This window comes from Macaca thibetana, chromosome 12 (genome assembly GCF_024542745.1).
Source record: "Macaca thibetana thibetana isolate TM-01 chromosome 12, ASM2454274v1, whole genome shotgun sequence".
In the NCBI taxonomy this organism is placed as follows: Eukaryota; Metazoa; Chordata; class Mammalia; order Primates; family Cercopithecidae; genus Macaca; species Macaca thibetana.
The window spans coordinates 68,078,982-68,098,128 of NC_065589.1; the positions used below are offsets into that span (position 1 = coordinate 68,078,982).

The 19,147-nt window shown below is 37.2% G+C and overlaps 1 protein-coding gene across 4 annotated transcripts in view; it reads left to right on the forward strand.

Annotated features, from left to right (window-relative positions):
* The window catches only part of CHN1 (chimerin 1), a 199,089-nt gene that overhangs the window by 157,673 nt on the left and 22,269 nt on the right, over positions 1 to 19,147 (forward strand). For all 4 annotated transcript variants that reach the window (XM_050751783.1, XM_050751785.1, XM_050751784.1 and 1 more), the window contains one exon: positions 17,617 to 17,701. In XM_050751783.1, the coding sequence (XP_050607740.1) occupies positions 17,617 to 17,701 (85 nt within the window). The remainder of the gene's footprint in view (positions 1 to 17,616; positions 17,702 to 19,147) is intronic.

Here is a 19,147-nt window from a genome sequence, read left to right on the forward strand (position 1 = left end):
AAAATTCTCAGATTGAATTATTCCATTTTTCATTAAAATTTTATTGAAGTTCATATAGAGACAAATTTTCAATATGTTGATTTGAAAAGGAACTAAAATTAACTATATATGAAAGAGTATTTAAAACTGTTTATATTAACAGCAGTGAAATGTAATATTCAGAAACAGTACCTGTCACCTCTTTCATATTATCCCCACCAACTCTCACCACACCACACCTTGCCTCCCTCCATTCTTCCTTGCCCTTTCCCCATGTCTGGTAAAATGCCTGTAACTAACAGATGCTCAAGAAGCATTTGATAAATGACTAAATGAGTACACAGTGTGACATGGGAGGGACCTTGGTTGTTGTTACTTGAAAACCTCTTCTCATGACAGCAGGATATTAAACACAAAAATAGATTATTCTATTGATCTTAAGATCTATATTGTTACATTTTCTTTTAATCAGATTTATGTGAGTTTTAAAAATGAAATAAAACCCAAGATACCATCATGTTATCTGATATTTGACTAGAGAATCTATGTATTTTAAATGCTCAGGAATTTTAATAGCGTTTTGAATTAATGGTATTATAAATGAAGGTAAATGCAATATTACAAAATGGAAATGACAATCTAGAATGCTTCATTATGCTTCTGTGGATATGAACAAGGAGTGTCCAACATAAACATTTTAAAGGAATAATGTGAATTATTCCTTGCGTGCGCGCGTGCACACACACACAGACACTCACTCTCTTTCCCCAGTTCTTAATGTGGGCCACTTGCAAGAGAAGACAAAAATAGCGCAGATCAGTATGTAGTGTAGGTTCTGTCTGCCTAAGGCAATCGGACATGGAGAGGACTAATGACGAGAAGCTAGGAAATTGGTCAGAATCATCTTTAAGGTCCCTGTATTTCTGTTGCTGCCTAGTATAGTACATATCTGATGCTGCGGAAGTCAAAAATGATAGCCACTGCTCCGCTTTCCGCTTCTGCCAATGCTGCTGGTGAGGAGGACCACAGAACCTGTGCACTGCCCCTCAGCACTGCGGCCCTCTCGGCCTCACCCTGCCTGGCCTTCTTATGGTTTGTCATGCAGGCTGGGGAACTGGTATGACACCCCGAGTGCAAGTCATTCAGATCATTAAGGTTATCAGAAAGGTTACTACCTGCCACTAATAATCTGAAAAGAAACATTTCACAAGGTTCTTGTTGGTTTGCACATAGTTGCATATACTTCTTTGTAGCTGACTAGAGAATTTTAAATTGCTATACTTAAGAGAAACCCATATTATTCTCACAGACCATGGCCCTTTATTCTGGAGATGTTTTATAATCTCTCTTTATTCCCCAAGTTCCAAATTTGGCATCTCTCTATTATACTGCCTCTCTATTATACTGCCCATTATACAACTTACTTAACAGTATGTTTTTAATGTCTTCCATTCAAGCTTTCTACTATATCTTTTTTTAATGTTTTAAATAAGGAAGACATGTTTCGGAAACACCTTCCTTTCTAGCCTCTTGTTCCATGTCCATGTGGGCCCTGAAGAGATTGGCTCTTTCAATATACGTATGAAAAGTTGCTGTTGAACATATTGACTCAATCTTTTCAAAGAAAAATCCCTTAACAGTGTTGAAACATCTTGCCCACAGTATTCTCTAACCTAAAACAAGACTCTCCAGGCTTTCTAGCATGCATGTACTCCGTTTCCCCCTTGCTCATCCGTCAAGTATTTATCAAGCAGCTGTTGTGTGCAGACCACTCTGTTAGACATAGGAGGAGACACAGTAATATGCAATATATAGTCCTTGACTGCTGGATATATGCAAACTGACTGAAAAGAAAGCAAATGTCAATATAATGGGAATGATCAGAAGGACATAGGAAGGGTTTGGGGCCAGGCAGTGGCTCATGCCTATAATCCCCACACTTTGGGAGGTCAAGTCAGGAGGATTGCTTGAGCTCAGGAGTCTAAGACCAGCCTGGGCAACATAGAGAGACCTCATCTTTACAAAAAAATTATAAGATTAGCTGGGTATGATATTGTGCACCTGTGGTCCCAGCTACTTAGGAGGCTGAGGTGAGAAGATGGCTTGAACCAGGAGATAGAAGTTGCAGTAAGCTGTGAACACACCACTGCACTCCAGCCTGGGAGACAGAGCAGGACTCCATCTCAAAAAAAAAAAGAAAGAAAGAAAGAATGGTTTTATGCATAAATACTGGCAAAATACCTTTAATTTTATGTGCCACATATGTATAATAATGCCATATTCCTCATGGTTCATATACAAATATTTCATATACAAATATAAAAGACATCTCTGCCTGAAATGGAATGACAGTCAGAAGTGTGTATGCAAAGTATAATTCAGCAGAGGGTAGTTTAAACTTTGGGGAGAGATTTTTTTTGTGATAAGAACATGTCACATGAGATCTACCCTCTTAAATATTTAAGTAAGGCCAGGTGCAGTGGCTTATGCCTATAATCCCAGCACTTTGAGAGCCTGAGATAGGCTAGATCACTTGAGCCTAGGAGTTTGAGACCAGCCTAGGCAACATGGCAAAACTCTGTTTCTATAAAAAATACAAAAATTAGCTGGGTGTGGTGGCACATGCCTGTAGTCCTAGCTACTCAAAAGGCTGAGGCAGGAGGATCGTTGGGGCCCAGGACGTCAAGGCTGCTGTGAGCTGTGATTGTGCCACTGAAAAACAGCCTGGACAATAGAGCAAGACCCTACATCAAAAAAAAAAAAAAATCTTTAAGTGCACAACAGAGTATTGTGAAGTAAAGACATAGTGTTGCTCACAAGTTTCTAGAAGGTACTCATCTCTTATAACTGAACCTTTATATGCATTGAACAGCAGCTCCCCATTTCTCCCTCTGCCATCCCAGCAACCACTCTCTCTGAGTGTGAATATTATAGATACCTCATATAAGTGGAATCACGCAATATTTGTCCTCCTGTGACTGACTTATTTCACTTAACATCATGTCCTCCAGGTTCATCTCATGGTGTCATATATGGCAGGATTTCCTTTATTAAGGCTGAATACATATTCTATTGTACATATATACCATACTTTCTTTAAGGATATAAATGCATAGGAAAAACACAATTTTTAAAAGTCATCTCTTACCGTTAACAACATATTCTTGAAAGTCTCTCTGAGAGTAGATTTTAAGTGTTCTCACCACAGAAAATAAGTATGTGAGGTAATACTTACATTAATCAGCTCAATTTAGCCATTTCACAATGTATTTGCATTTCAAATCATGTTGTAGACAGTCAATATAATTTGTCAATTAAAAATGAAAAAAATTTTTTAAGTAACCTCTTCTAAAATTTTTTTCTTTTCTTGTTTTTTGTTTTGTTTGTTTTGTTTTGTTTTTTTGAGACAGTCTCACTCTGTCGCCGAGGCTGGAGTGCAGTGGTGCAATCTTGGCTCACTGCAACCTCTGCCTCCTGGGTTCAAGCAATTCTCCTGTCTCAGCCTCCCTAGTAGCTGGGATTACAGGTGCCCGCCACCACACCCACACCATGTTTTTGTGTTTTTAGTAGAGATGGGGTTTCGCTGGTCTCAAACTCCTGACCTCAGGTGATCTGCCCACCTCAGCCTCCCAAAGTGCTGGGATTACAGGCGTGAACCACTGCACCTGGCCTGTAAAATTCTTAATACTTCAGTTTACATGTTCATACAATAGTCCAACCTTCAGGGGTTGGTTTTTCCCCCATTTGAGATATGTTGGTACTCTAATGCCCCTTCTAATAGTCTCTTCTATCTTATATTCACTCACCCTTTCCAAATTTAACTGAGGATTGGGTAATAATTCTCTTTTGCTTATTTTGTAAGTTAATAGGAGAAATACCATATGTAATATTTCATGTCTGTTTCAAGCCTTGTTTAACTGACAAATTGTGCTATCACACTTCATCTTTTTTGTGACCCACTGTGTCAACATTCCCTAGAGGACAAAGTCTTATTAAGAGTGAGGTTTGGCTGGGCACAGTGGATCACCTGAGGTTGGGAGTTCAAGACCAGCCTGACCAACATGGAGAAACCTTGTCTCTACTAAAAATACAAAATTAGCCGGGTATGGTGATGCTTGCCTGTAATCCCAGCTACTTGGGAGGCTGAGGCAGGAGAATTGTTTAAACCTGTGAGGCGGAGGTTGCCGTGAGCCGAGATCATGCCATTGCACTCCATCCCGGGCAACAAGAGCAAAACTCCATCTCAAAAAAGAAAAAAAAAAGAGTAAGGTTTACCGTGACTGTTAGTAGGATAGTTAAAGCATGTGCCTAAAGAATAACGTACATGTCTTATCATCTTGCCTCAATTATTGTCTATGTTGTCAAGTACTCCATATCTCAGTAAACTTAGTATCATTAGTCAGTGTTCATCATTTGTTATGTAATAGTACATGACACAAAAATACCATTGCCTTCATCAAATATCCCAAAGGATAGAGAATAAAAAAAAAAAATAAGAGATAGAGAATAGAAAAAAAAAATAGAATCTTTTCTCTTCACTTACTTTTTAACCTATATATTCCACTTCCTTTGGTGTACAAGGAAGTGGAATATATAGGTTAAAAAGTAAGTGAAGAGAAAAGATAACAAGCAATGATTTTTCTTTGTAAATATTTTTGCTGCACAAGAACTTCTGGTAGCTGAAAACCACTGTAAATTATTTTTTTGACAAGCAACATACTAATAGATTTTTTTTTTCAGTTTTCTAATCGCTCTTCTTAAATTATCTTGAGATTCTTCTGGTTACAAAATAGGAAAACTATAAAGGAAAAGGCCAGGAGCCCAGCAGTTGAAGAACCACTATATCATCAGCTGCTTATTTTCTATATTTTCATGTTCTTTGGGGAGCAAAAATAGAACTGCCGTGTTTTGTAAGATATTATCCAGACTTAAAAATTAAAAGAACACATCTATTTTTAGGTCATAGTAGTCAGAGGTTTGTTGTCACTTTAGGTGATACCCTCCTGTCTTTTGTATTAGAGGTGACGTTTTGGCTATCCGTGTGAATGGATTTCCCCAAATCAGGCCTAAAATATCATATTCCCTTTTTCTCTTTTTAGAACTACCTTTGTTTGGAGCTTCACCTCTTGCATGTGACACAACACTGATCTCTGCTTGTGCTCTGCCTGGTACACATGCCCTTGTTCTTAAAGAGAAGTCCATCTCTAGGGGGCGTGCTAATTTGCTTTGATGGTTGCTGTTACAGCTCATTACTCCACCACAACTGTATTACTTCAGTGTGTTTTTCTTGATCTGTTACCGTGAATACATTTACTATTTGATGGAACAGTTGAGAGACTTTTATTGCAAGTGTCAGAAAACCCAGCCCACACTGGACTAAGAAAAAAGGAAATTTGTTGTGTCGCATAGTAGAAAAAGTCTAGCATTAATTGAAGATATCCTTTGACTTAGGGGCTTAAAATGCCACCAGAACCCCATCTCCCAACTCTTTCTTCATTTTTAGGCTCCCTCTGGTAAGATGACTGTCAAAATCTTCAGCTCTATATCCTCCCAGATTCTAGTCAGCTTCAAAGACAGACTGTTTGAACAAAGGTTCTGGGCCTGGCAGTCATTGACCAATTATATCATATACCCATCTCTGCACCAGTAGCTCCAGTCAGGAGAAGGGAATGTACTGGCTTAGATCCAGGTCTTCCCCTGCAGCTGGGGAAGAGGTCAGCTCTATATAATTCACATGGATTGGGAGCTTTTATGCAAAAATAAGAAACTTGTTCTGTGTACTGAAAAATAAGCAGTGCCCTCTACAAGATTAAATGTCAAATGAAATCACCCATTGCAACATCTTAGTGAACACCCTACTGAATATGACAGTGTTAATGTAACACTTTGCTGGGTGAGATGTGCTCATAGAACATGGATTACAGAAGAATCCTGAAGCAGTTCAGTCTGTATAAAGGGGGTTGAAAATTACTGATTAAGTTAATCTTATTTTACATGTGTAGAAACTGAAGCCTAGTGAAGTCACTGGTTGGCGCTCACATGAACGAATCAATAGAACCAAGAATATAAACAAAATTTCTACTTTCAGTCATGATGGAAGAACTACATTTACCTTCCCATCTTAAACAACTAGCAAACCAGAAAAAGTATATAAAAACCACAGCCAGACATTGATCAATAGGTAGTATAAAACTGTGATAACTGAAAGAAGGAACACACAAAAAAATTATCCTTAAGATCACTCTTACTGCTTGGAGGCAGTTCCCAGGCCACAACACATAGAGGGGGAGTCGAACCAGAGTCTTGTGGTCTACCCCAGTTAAGGACAAAGAGATTAGGGTGGGGTTGTGGGGGAGGTGTAAAGCAGCTCATATATATGGGGCAGAGGCTGCCTGAGGAGACAGCTGCACACAAAAAGCATTCTGGAGATCTGCAGAGGAGCCTTCTTGAGTCTTTTGCTGATGACTTACCTGTATATACGTGGGAAGAAACTATTGGGAAACCAGCAGAAAGCAATAGGCTAAACAATGGCTGAAACTCACTGAAGACTGAGACTCATTCTGCCCACTAGTAGAAACAGAAAGAAGTCACAACACATGGAGCATTGGTTAAGACTCTTCAAGAGGGTATCATCTTAGTAGTGTGACCAAAATTAACAGTAGACTAAAGGTTGTAGTGAGGAAGGAAATGGAAGCTGTTTTAAAAAATCCAAATTGAATCTCTAGAGGTGAAAAGTATATCTGAAATGAAAAATACACTGGATTATATTAACAGCATATTAGACACCACAGAAGAAAAGATTAGTAAACCAGAAAATACAATAATAGAAGTATCCAAGATGAAGAACAGAGAATTAAAAAAAAAAAAATGAATACAACATCAGTGACCAGTGGGACAATAGCAAGCAGTCTTAACATAAGTGTAATTTGGGTCACAGAAGGAACAGTGATGGGAAACCAGGAGACAGAGCAATTATTTAAAGCCATAGTGACCAAAAATTGTATAAATTTGATGAAAAGTCACAGATCCAAAAGTGCAGTCAACACTAAACAGAAAAAAAATATGGTGAAAGCAACATCAAAGCACATGATAAATTGCTGAAAACCAGTGTTAAGGAGAAAATTGTAAAAGCAGCCAGAGAGAGTGAGAAAATTTGGGGAAAGAACAGTTTTCACTGTAAAGTGATACCAATGGCCCCTGGCTTACAACGGCTCAGCTTATGATTTTGACCTTATGATGGTCTGAAAGCAATATTCATTCAGTACAGTCCTGGATTTAGGATTGGGTTACATCTGGATAAATTCATCATAAATTAAAAATATCACAAGTAGACACCCCACTCTCAACTTATGATATTTTCAACTTATGGTGGGTTTATTGACATGTAACCCCATCATATGTCAAGGAGAATCTATACTTTGCCTCAGCCTAAGAGTCAAGATTGTTCATCCCACACAATGTATAGAGGATGTCTCTTAGATCTAGAAATTATACATACGTTTGGCTTGTCTTAAGTTTTATTTTCACATTTCAGTTTCATAATGTGTTTATAGTTTTATGGTTTTATAGAATCTTAAATGTGCACACTTACACTCAAGAATATAAATGCACATTTGTTTAAAAGAATAGAAATTATTTTTATACTCTCTTCTCTGTTAATATCTTTAAGGATTACTTTAGTGTAGGACAAATATGTCAACTTTGAGGAAACAAATTCTTTTCCTTTTTCACTGGTACTCACACATCTTACAAAGTTTTTTTTAAAAGCAGTTGGGGGGATGCACATTACATAAAAATAAATAAAGAATGGCAGCAAAATTCTCATCAAAAACTATGCAAGACAATGGAGCTTCATCTTCAAAGAACTGAAGGAAAAGAAACCTATTAACGTTGAATTCTATATCTAGCAAATATATCTTTTAGAGATGAAGATAAAATAAATTTTTATTTTTTAAACAAAAGCTGAGTGAATTCATCACCAGGAGACTGGTACTACAAGAATATTACAGTAAGTTTTTGAGTCAGAAGGCAAATAATATCAGATGGAAATTTAGAACTATACAAAGGAATAAAGAACACTAGAAATAATAGTAAGCATGGGTAACTTTAAAAGATATTTTTCCTGACTTGGTATCTTTAAAAGATAGTTGACTCTTTAAGGCAAAAATGGTCATATATTATGTAGTTTATACAAGCAAAATGTATGACAACAATAATGTAGAGTAGAGGATGGGGGAAGTGGAAGTATACTTCATGTATAGGATTCTTGTGCATTACATGAAGTGACATAATATTATTTGGAAGTAGACTGCAAGTTAAAAATGTATATTGTAGACTGGGCATGGTGGCCAATGTCTGTAATTCCAGCACTCTGGAAGGCTGAGGCAGGAGGACTGTTTGAGCCCTGGAGTTCGAGACTAGCCTGAGCAACATGGCAAGACTCCATCTCTATCTAGAAAAGAGAGAGACAAAATTAGCTGGGTATGGTGGCACATGCCTGTGATTCCTACTGCATAAGAGGCTGAGGTGGGAGGATCACTTGAGCCCAGGAGTGTGAGGCTGCAGTGAGCTATGATTGTGCCACTGCACTTCAACCTGGGTGACAGAGTGAGACCCTGTCAAAAAAAAAAAAAAAAAAAAGATGTGTATGTTCTAGACCTTAGAACAAAACTAAAATTGATATAGTTAAACTAGCAGTGGAGACAAATGGAATCATAAGAAATATGCAGTTAATTCAGAGTATGTAACAGAAAAAAAAGGAATAAAGGACAAATGGAATGCATAGAAAACATGTTGATAGTTACATTAAATGAAAATGACTCAGACACACCATTAAAAGGCAGAGATTGTCAGGTTGGATAAAAAAGCAAGATCCAGTGATACGCTGTGTACAGGAAACCCACATTAAATATAAAGGGCACAGAGAAGTGAAAGAAAAAGCAAAATTCTCATCAAAAACTATGCAAGACAATGGAGCAACATCTTCAAAGAACTGAGGGAAAAGAAACCTATTAACCTGGAATTCTATATCTAGCAAATAATATGTATATGTAGACAATAATTCAAAGAAAATTGGAGTGACTGTACTTTTTTAAATATAATTTTTAGAACAAGGAATATTGTTAGGAATGAAGAAGGTAAAATTCATCAAGAAGATATAACAGTTTAAAATTTATATGTACCTAATAAAAGGTGCAAAATACATAAAGCAGCAACTGAGCTGAGGGTGAAATAGACAAATTCACGGTTATAGTTGGAAGTTTCAACCCTTCTGTCTCAGTGATATTCAGAAAATTAGAATATAGAAGACTTGAACAACAGTATCAACCAATTTGACCTAATTGATATTTATAGAGTACTCCACTCAACAACAGCAGGATACACATACTTTTCAGGTGAACTGGAAGATTCACCAAGATACACAATATTCTGGACCATAAGACAAATATAGCCATGTGTCATATAACTGTTTCAGTCAACAACTGACCACAGTTATGACAGTGGTCCCATAAGATTATAATACTGTATTTTTACCCTGTCTTTTCTATGTTTAGATACATTTAGATACACAAATACCATTGTGTTACTGTTACATATTCAGTACAGTAACATGCTGTACAGGTTTGTAGCCTAGGAGCAATAGGCTAGACCATTGAGCCTAACACATCGTAGGTTTTACCATGTAGATTTTGTATAAGTACACTCTATAGTGTTCACCTAATGAAGCATTTCTCAGAGAGTGTCCCTACCATTAAGTGACACATGACTGTATCAATAAAGGTAGAAGGGTTAAAATCATACAAAGCATATCCTCCAACCACAACAGAATTAAATTTGAAATCAGTAACAGATATCTGAAAATTTTCCCACATACTTATAAATTAAATAACATACTGCTAAATACATGGGTTGAAGAAGAAATCACAAGATATGTTAGAAAATATTTTGAACTGATTGAAAAGAAAAATACAACATATCAAAATTCGTGGAATGTGACTAAAGTAGTACTTGTCAGGAAATTTATATCATTAAATGCTTATATTTAGAAAGGGGGGGAAAAGGTCTTAAGTCAAAGAGCTAAGCTTCCACCTTAAGAAACTAGAAAAAGAACCAATTAGACCAAGTACTTGAGAAAAGGCAGTATTAAAGGTAAAAGCAGCAATCAGTGAAACAGAAGAAAAACAATTTTTAAAATCCAAGAATGTACTGGGATTTTAAAAAAGGTTTTAATACATACTTTAATAACTTTCTGTGCATTTTAGTCAGATCTTTTTCTTAGTATATTATAGGAATACTTGCATTCATATTATAATATATGTTAACAGTACTTCTTTAGATGACTACTTTTATAACCAATTCAAAAAGAAATTGAAACCTGGTTGTATGGAAATAATCTATTAATGCAGACTTAACTTCAAAGAATTGTGGATCACATTTTATAGACTGGTCTGAGGGTTTTCTGTATGTCAGTGTTCAGTTACCTATCTATAATGTGGGTATAGAGATTTTCTGTCACTCAGCTGTGGAATGTAAGTGGTTTTTACTGCACAACCATTTACTTATTTTCCTATTGTACCTACATAATATAACCTTAGGGGACTGGTATTTCAAAGAGTTGATTTTTACTACTGATATTTGAATACAAACTCATTCATCTAAGTAATGAAGCTAACTTTCTAAGTAGAAGTGTTTTAGGTTATGGCATTTAACATTTTTGAACCTTGAGCGTGATTCACTTTGGAAAGCTATCAGGGGAAAAGAAATTAAAAAGAAAGTTGCTTCTGAAACTTAAAAGAAGCCTAAACATTAAAATTGTGTATTTTATAATACTCTACTCATATTTTGAAATGGAAAGTGTCTTTGAATTAATGGTTATATTTTTTATTATTATACAAACTATACCTTGTAGCATATAATAATCAAAGGATTGCTTTGAGAACTTTGATATTTTCCTGGGTTTCAGATTGGTGGTTCTGTGCGAGGGGCCACTATTTCAGCTCAGCACAGAGCATTGACACCAGAAGTTGTGTTTGTGTTCTAGCATTAATGTGGTTGTTTATGATTCTAAGCAAGTTCTGTGCAAGCTTTGCATTCATTCTGTAATTTTAGATATATTTCTCACTCAAAAACATAGTGGTGATTGGGAATGTATAGATCATAAAGGAAACTTTAAAAAAATTTAAGCTCTGTTAATAAGGCCTATATTGAATTGTGGTGAATGTATTTTTATGAGAATTGATAATTTATTTTTTCTGCACATATTTAAAATATTGTTTTGTATACCAATTAACATAAATCATTTTTATAACATTCATGTGAGAGCAGAACTAAATTACTATATTGCCCTGGTGACTGTCCTACTAATGGTCAGTCTTGTTGTAGTATGACCATATTTTACTAGCTTTTTCCTGTAGTTACTGCTCACAGTTAAAGGCACATCATTTATTTGTGGTAGGTCAGTGTATGTCTAGTAGGATTTTATGGTATTTCTCTCAATTTTGAACAATTTTCTTACCCTTAAAATTAGGTCACCAATTTTCTGTCATTTGTCATTCTCTTTGAAACGATGCTTCTGTGTTGACTACTTGTGTGGTTAAGTGGCTCAGAAAGACCCTGCAAATTCTCCCCCGTGTGACCACCTCTGTAGCAGCTGGTTGTACAGGCCATTAGCACCTGGGCCCCTTCCCCAGCTGCCTAGTGCCTCTGACTCCTGCCTGCTGCTGGCCAGTGGGCATGCCCCTCTATTCCAGGCACTTAGCCTTGGCCAATGCTTAAAGCTATGTTTCAGCAAGTGCCTGATGCATTTCTCCTGCCTTTCCTGCCATGGTCATCAATTACACATCCGTTCGATCAGGACAAGAAGACTAGGAATGGCCAGCATAATGTCATTTATCTTATCTAAACACCATGATTAACTGACATTATCATGGTGATTAACTGAACCAAAACCTTGCTCTTTGTTATAAATTATTACTCCAGAGTTATAGAGTGGTTAGTAGTTTTGACTAGATATAACTAAACAACAAGGCAAGAAGGTATTACCTTGATACTAAAGATACTCCTATAGTAAGTATTCCTCCCAATTTAAGTACTCCTGTATGTATTTCTTGCTAATGATTGTAGCCAGTATTATGTATTTTCTTTTCATGGCATAATAGTATAAATCAAAGTACTTTAAACTGAAGTAGTAAAATTAAGGTTTGATTTCTAAATTCCATATCATATGGACCAAAAAGTTTAAGACCATCTTGGTGAGACAAACATTGGTCACTTAAAAGAGTGCATTCTGGTTACCCTAAACATAAAAATGAGGGAAGAAAAAACTTTGCTGCCCAGCTGCCTGCCTACCTACATTCCTTTTGTTTCGATTTTGTTCATCTGTTCTCTCCCCTCATTGCCCAATAGTGTGCTGGAGAACTGACTCATCATAGTCCCAAATGAGAAGCTGCAGCTGAAATGTCATTGCCACCTTCCCAAGCAAAATTTTATTTCCCATAATGATCATATCACCTCCAACGTGGCTTACAATTGCAGCAAGCTTTTCCTGGCATGCTTCTTGGCTATTTGCATCCATGCTTATTTCTAAAGAGACTGTTTTGACTTGAAAGGAATAATGAAGATTAATGGTGAATTTTTCTTTATCTTCCCATATCATGGATTTCTTTTTCAGTTTCTGTTACTGGCATTCAAACTGGAGATATGAATGCTATAAACATGATGAGAAGCAGGGTGTTTGTTCCCTTGTGTAAGCCAGGATTTTAGTCTGAATAATGGCAGGCCCAACTGAGAATGACTTCAGTTTTTACCTGAGTCATTGCCCAAGAGACACATGACACTTGGCCTGTGCCATATGGGCCCCTCAATAGCCCACCCTCTCCCACCCTGTCCTTTGCAGCCTTCTTCTGACCAATGCCTTCACTGATAAGACTGTACTGGGGATCAATTAATTAATCCAGTCTTTCATCTCTGTTTTCACAGAGAGGTTAATGTGAAAGGAGTTGTTCACAGGTTAAAAGCAACCTCAAATGTCATGGTAATAAAATGGTCTTCTTTCCAGTTGCATAAGAGGGCTTTAAAACTAGTTCATTTTGCCCTTTATTCATTAAAGTGTAATTCATGCCTTATACTCTGTCACTTTCATTTGTCAAGATGGACCAAAAGCTTTGGAGGTGGCCTAGAAAAAAATATGTGGCCCACTTATAAGGTTGCTTTTCTTGGGACCATTTTTGACTTCACTAATAATGTAATATGCTGAAACTGATTGTTCTTTTGAATTATGTCTTATCAGGCACCATACCCAAAGGAATGGATTGCAGATTTCTAGGGGGTGTGGCAATTCTAGGCAAAAGTCGCTCTCTGTTGTGATCTAGAGCTTCAGGCCCAAGCCCCTGCACCCTTGTGAGCCCCTCCAGGCCTTCTTTCCCACATATCCCACCTAGTTCTTCCTTAGCATCCTGCGACACACAAATAGTCTTCAAGATGCAACTTATGGCCTTTTGATTATATTTTGAATGTTCATTACATTTGGATTTCATCATTTTTAAAAGAGGTAATTAAAATACAACAATGTCTAGTAAACAAAATTGTCTGCAGATGTCAGTGCCTGTAGAATTATCTATAGGAAACAGCACCTATTACCATCGTGCTAGATGGTACAGTACAACTGAAAAGCTATTCTAAGTTGTATAATTTGTGCAATTGATTTTTTAAAGATATCTTTTTCTGAGTTGGCAAAGTATGTGATGTAAACATCACCGATCATGTAAAACTGCATATAAAGTGAAACATTTAGATAAAGCATAACCACCCACTTAAAAAGAAAATATTCATCACTTTTTCTTTAATGTGCTTGACACTGGCTGGTATAGTATGATTTTATAATGTATCACCCAAAAAGGAAACTTGCTTTCATGTCCAGCAACCCTTCTCTGAATTCCTGGCCAGTTTTAGCTCTAGTTCCTATTCCCCACTTTGCCAAAACTCCTCATTTGCTCCACAACTGAACTTACTTCCTGATTCTCAGAGACTGTAGACTGCCAGGCATGAATTCCTGTAGCTTTCTGACCCCAGGCCCCACCACCAGTCCTGCAGAGTCCAGCCCTCTCTCCTCTTACCCTCTTCCCTTCCAACTCAGGGAGGGGGAAAGTGATTTTCCTTGTATTCAAACCTAATTGCTCTGCCCTGGATTCTGTCTCCAACATTTGACTTCTCCAGAGCCTTGCTCCATCAGTGACCCTCTCTTTCTTATGAGTCAGCCTTCCCTTTCCCTTCCACAGTCCTCCCCACCTCACTTCCAAACCAGTTTCTCTACTTTTGTACCTCTGTTAATGTCATTCTGCCCCAGTCAGCAGACCTTAAACCCTAACAGACCAGTGTCTTTCCCTCTCCATTGCCTCTGATTCAATTGGTTACCAAGCCCTATTGATTCTGCCTCCTAAATAACTCCAGTTTGTCCCTTTTTCTCAGTCAGCAGTGCCCGAATTCAGATCCATATCGTCCGTTGTCTGGGGGACTGCCATAGCATCACCCTACCTAGTCTGTCTTCCCTCAGCCTTGTCCCCTTCACCGTGTCACTCTCCTTAACGATCCTCAGTGGCTCTGTATTGTTCACTGGACAGAATACAAATCTGTAGGCGTTGAAAAGGCCCTGTCTGCCTCTCCTGTCTCCTGCCAGGACAGTCGTTTCCACTCCACCCAGACTGAACTTCCTTGCAGTTCTCTAAACACCACATTGTTTCTCTCATGCCTTGTATCTTTGCTTTTCAACTCGGGACTTAGCTCACGGGGTGCATCTCTTCCCAGCTTCTCTCACACTTTGCAAATATTTTGATTTAGAGTATTTTCACACCGTGTTTAATAGGAGAAACCCCTTTTTATTTTTGTATAGGCCATCATTTAATAAATGTTTATGAATGAATAAAAATGACTAATTAATGAATAAAATCAGTATTTGTTTTGATGACCTTTACGGGAATAAAAAAAGACTCAAAGGCTACAGTAATCAACTTTTTACAACTATAATCCAGTGTCATAGAGTCATAAAGGTTACAGAACAAAGGAAACTTGAGATATATGGATTTTAGATATAAAAATTCTAGTGAGTTTTAGATATAAAAATTCAAAAGGGAATCCAGTTAAGCCCTGTTATACAAATACGGTTTTGTAAGCTGCTGGTTCTGCAAGGCCTATTTCTAGAACGTTTTCATGGAGAGCTACATAAGCTACCTTCTAAACGATTTAAAAAAAAAAAAACCCAGCCTCAAATGACTCAGGATGCCTTCATTAAAAAGCTGCCCAAGAATGAACTGTAAATAAGTAACAATCTCCTAAAGTTTGCTTTCTGAGATCAATGTGTGACCCTTTCATTGGAGAACATGGGTCTGCTCGGACAGTTAAACAGTTAAAATCCTCCCTTCAGCGTATCTAATACAAAGAAATATCCCAGGCTTTTTGAAACGCCACATTCACTGCTACTTTCCCGAAGGTGAGGAAAGGACTGCTTCTGTTACAACAGCTCAGTAGCCAGTGCTGTTTCCCAAATGCCTGTTTGTTTAATAACAAACAAAACACCATCTACTCTTTTTGCTCTCCCTGTGTAACTTTCAGACGCTTTCTCATGAGATAACTGATAGGCACAAAATAATTCCTGGGACTTCCTTCATACTTTCATTGCATCTTTAGTCACCTTACCAAGTAAATGATACTGATTATCCTGAGGTTTGGCAACCTGTAAGTGAGTTTGCATCCCAAAGACTTTCTCTAAAAGTAGCTTCACAATTCTGTTGCTGTTTCATGATTATATAACTCTCTTTCTGAATCAGCACTGTCTACTTCACTCATTCCCATAAGAAGAAAGCACGATTGCATGCTTTATCCAGTTTTATCCACTCGGAAGAACACAGGGACATTACAGAGTATCTGGATGTTGATCTTGGGCTCTACTTCAGCAACTCCAGGAAATACTTTGAGTTTACAGGCTCTGAACATCGTGAACAATCCAGAGGCAACTGTGCCTGCATTCCTGACCCTCCTCCATAAAACACATAGAAGGGATTATGGCCTTCTTTTCAAAATCAACATAAAATTTTGTACTCCGACTCAGTTGGCAAGAACAAAGAGTCACAAGCACATACCTGCTTTGAGTGAACCCGTGGCTATCCATTGCAGCTTTATATGGATATTTGGGCCAATGTAGTATTTTGAATTCTGATATACTATATTTCATTGATTCTTATATGCACATTTTATTTTCCATTTTAATGTCTCTGAATTTGGGATTTATCTTACAACCAATGGCTTGTCATAATTTAATTGGTATGGTTTTTCTAAATGCAATACATAATGGTATGTCTTACATTTATGGTATTTTCACTTGAAGAAATAAGTTTCGTATCTTAAAAATCATTTACTTGGTTTCTAAGACTTAGTCAATACATTAATACAGCAGTTGTAAAAATGACAATCTTAGCTGTGAATTTTATTATGTACAGTAGTGGTTTGGCAGATATTTATGTTGGAATCAAATTGTAATTTACTGATAATATTAAAATTTTTTTTCATTTTTTAATGTTTAGAGTTTGGATTCATTGCTTCTGCAAAATATTCTACCAATATTTTTTCATCGGAGTTAACGTAGAATGCCTTCTCTTTCCCGTATTTAAAAGAGATAGGTATCTTAACATTTGAATCCTTTCTTCTTTGGGGATTCCTTTCTTTTTCAAGGAAAAGAAACAGTAGAAAGAACCTTTGTGAGCTGGAATGGTTAGCGAGTAATTACTTAATGTTTCTGATAAACTGTAGCTCTGCAGTTTCTAAAATAGATTTATTCTCTTTGCTAACATAATAAATATTAAAAGTTTTAAACAGAAATTGGGCCTTTAATGATTCTGATGTGACCCATCAATAATTATCTCCTTTAATATCTGTGATCCTACTCATGGTCACAGAAGGTAAATTATCTGAAAAGCTCCTGACAGGACCCAAGACATACTCTATATGGCTGCTGATGCCTTTTCATGTCATAGTACTGTAGAAATAGCATAGTACATAGAAATGCCAGTATTTGTATAGATTAGGGTGCTTGCACCTGAGGGGACATTGGAAAACTCCACTATATAGTTTTCAAAAGTAAGTTACAGAATATTGGTCTGATTTATCATTCCTAAAACAAAGAAGAAATCAAGCTCTGAGAAAAATGTTAACTGCTTGTCAGTTTCACTCAACCAAGATTCTTCTAAATGCAGCCATGTTGCCCCTTCATTACTAATTGTGGGCTGGGTGCGGTGACTCACGCCTGTAATCTCAGCACTTTGGGAGGCCAAGGCAGGCAGATGCTTGAGCTCAGAAGTTCAAGACTAGCCTGGGCAACATGGTGAAACCCCGTCTCTACAAAAAATATCTGGGTGTGGTCGTGTGTGCCTGTAGTCCCAGCTACTCGGGAGGCTGAGGTGGGAGGATCACTTGAGGGAAGCCGCAGTGAGCTGATACACCACTGCAGCCCAGCCTGGGCAACGGTGAGACCCCATGTCTCTCTCATGTATATATACAATATGTGGCTTGTGTAGTAGTGCTTTGATATGAAACAGTCTTCTCATCCATGTGTTTCCCTGTCCTGAATTTGCCCCCTTTTTTTTTCAGGTCCATACATTCAGAGGGCCACACTGGTGTGAATACTGTGCCAACTTTATGTGGGGTCTCATTGCTCAGGGAGTGAAATGTGCAGGTAAGAGCTCTTGTCTCTGGATTGAGTCAGCTGTGAAGTTATAAGAGGTAAGGTAGAAGGAGACTTGTTGTTATACATATCCAGTAGGCTGGATCCTGGTTTGGTATTATGCACATGCAGTAGGCCAGATTTTCAGGCAGCCACTTTGGAAATTTGATATTTTATCTGCTCTTAACCTTCTGGCTCTTGATGGACAGCACACTAGGGATCTGGCATTAGTCCACTGAAAAGAGAAAAGTCAGCTTGTTCAAAAAGTCTGATAAAAGGAGATAAAAGTAAAGCAGTTATATTTAATACTTGCCTTTGATGTTGCAGTAACTAAATTTATAAAAATGATTTTTTTAAAGCAATGTACAGGGACCTATGATTGTTGCCTTGGAAACTGAATTTTAAAGATAACTTGTTAAGCTGGATTGTCCTTACTAAATTTTTGTGAAATCAGATTGAAGCTTTAAAAATCTGTGAATTCATCTTCAAAGATGGTTACCAAATTCTGAAAAACCACTTAGTCACTAATATTTTGTGTGACATTTTGAAATCAAATACATCCAATACTTTTTGTAAAATATGACCATGAATATTTAAATTTAGAAACCATGAGATTTACACATACAGAAATAACCAACACAAGGATGTATTGAGATACTTTGTGAAATAAAGTACTTGTTTATATACGTGAAATCCATTTGTATAGAACAACTATACTGAATACTGGCCATTTATCCAAACTACTCTAAATTCTGACATAGGCTTAAAAATAATCATGTAAATTTTAAATGTCTAGTATTTGGTCATAAAAGTTTCCTTCTGCTATTTAATTTGTAAAACTAAAAAATGTCTTCTTACGTGTCTTTTAGCATGAAGCTTTACACTAAAAAATATACTAAGTATTTCAAAATGGTAACTATAGTAACTGTCAGATTTATCACTATAAACATCAATTCTTTTGTGGCATGATTTTTAAATGGAATATTTTTGTTGTCCATTATGTGCAGGAATTTCTGGGTTATTTCTAAATTGCATTTCCTTTGAATAGTAAGGTATATGTGTTGCATGAAAATGTTCCAAGTCACTCTTCTTTCAGTTATTATTCCCTTAGTATCACTAAAATGTTATAAGTTTCCAGGCATATATCACCATTCAAGGACCTTCCTGCCACAGGGAGTGGGATAAGAATCCTACATGTGTGGACTTGGAGCTGTGCAGAGGTGTTCGTCAGGGAGTGCCTCAGCTCAGAGTCGAAGCTCAGAGTGTATGAGGAAAGCCTTGCTGTGGCTGGTGGTTATCCAGAGTTGGGATGAGGAACCATCATGAAGAAGGCTATGGTTGTGCCTTTGCTCTGGAGGGAAACAGTAGAATGGAAAGTGTTGGTAAAGTGGAGGTATTGAGGCAGTCTGCATTGCAGTTTCACAAAGGCATATGGAATACTCTTTCCAAAGCACAAAT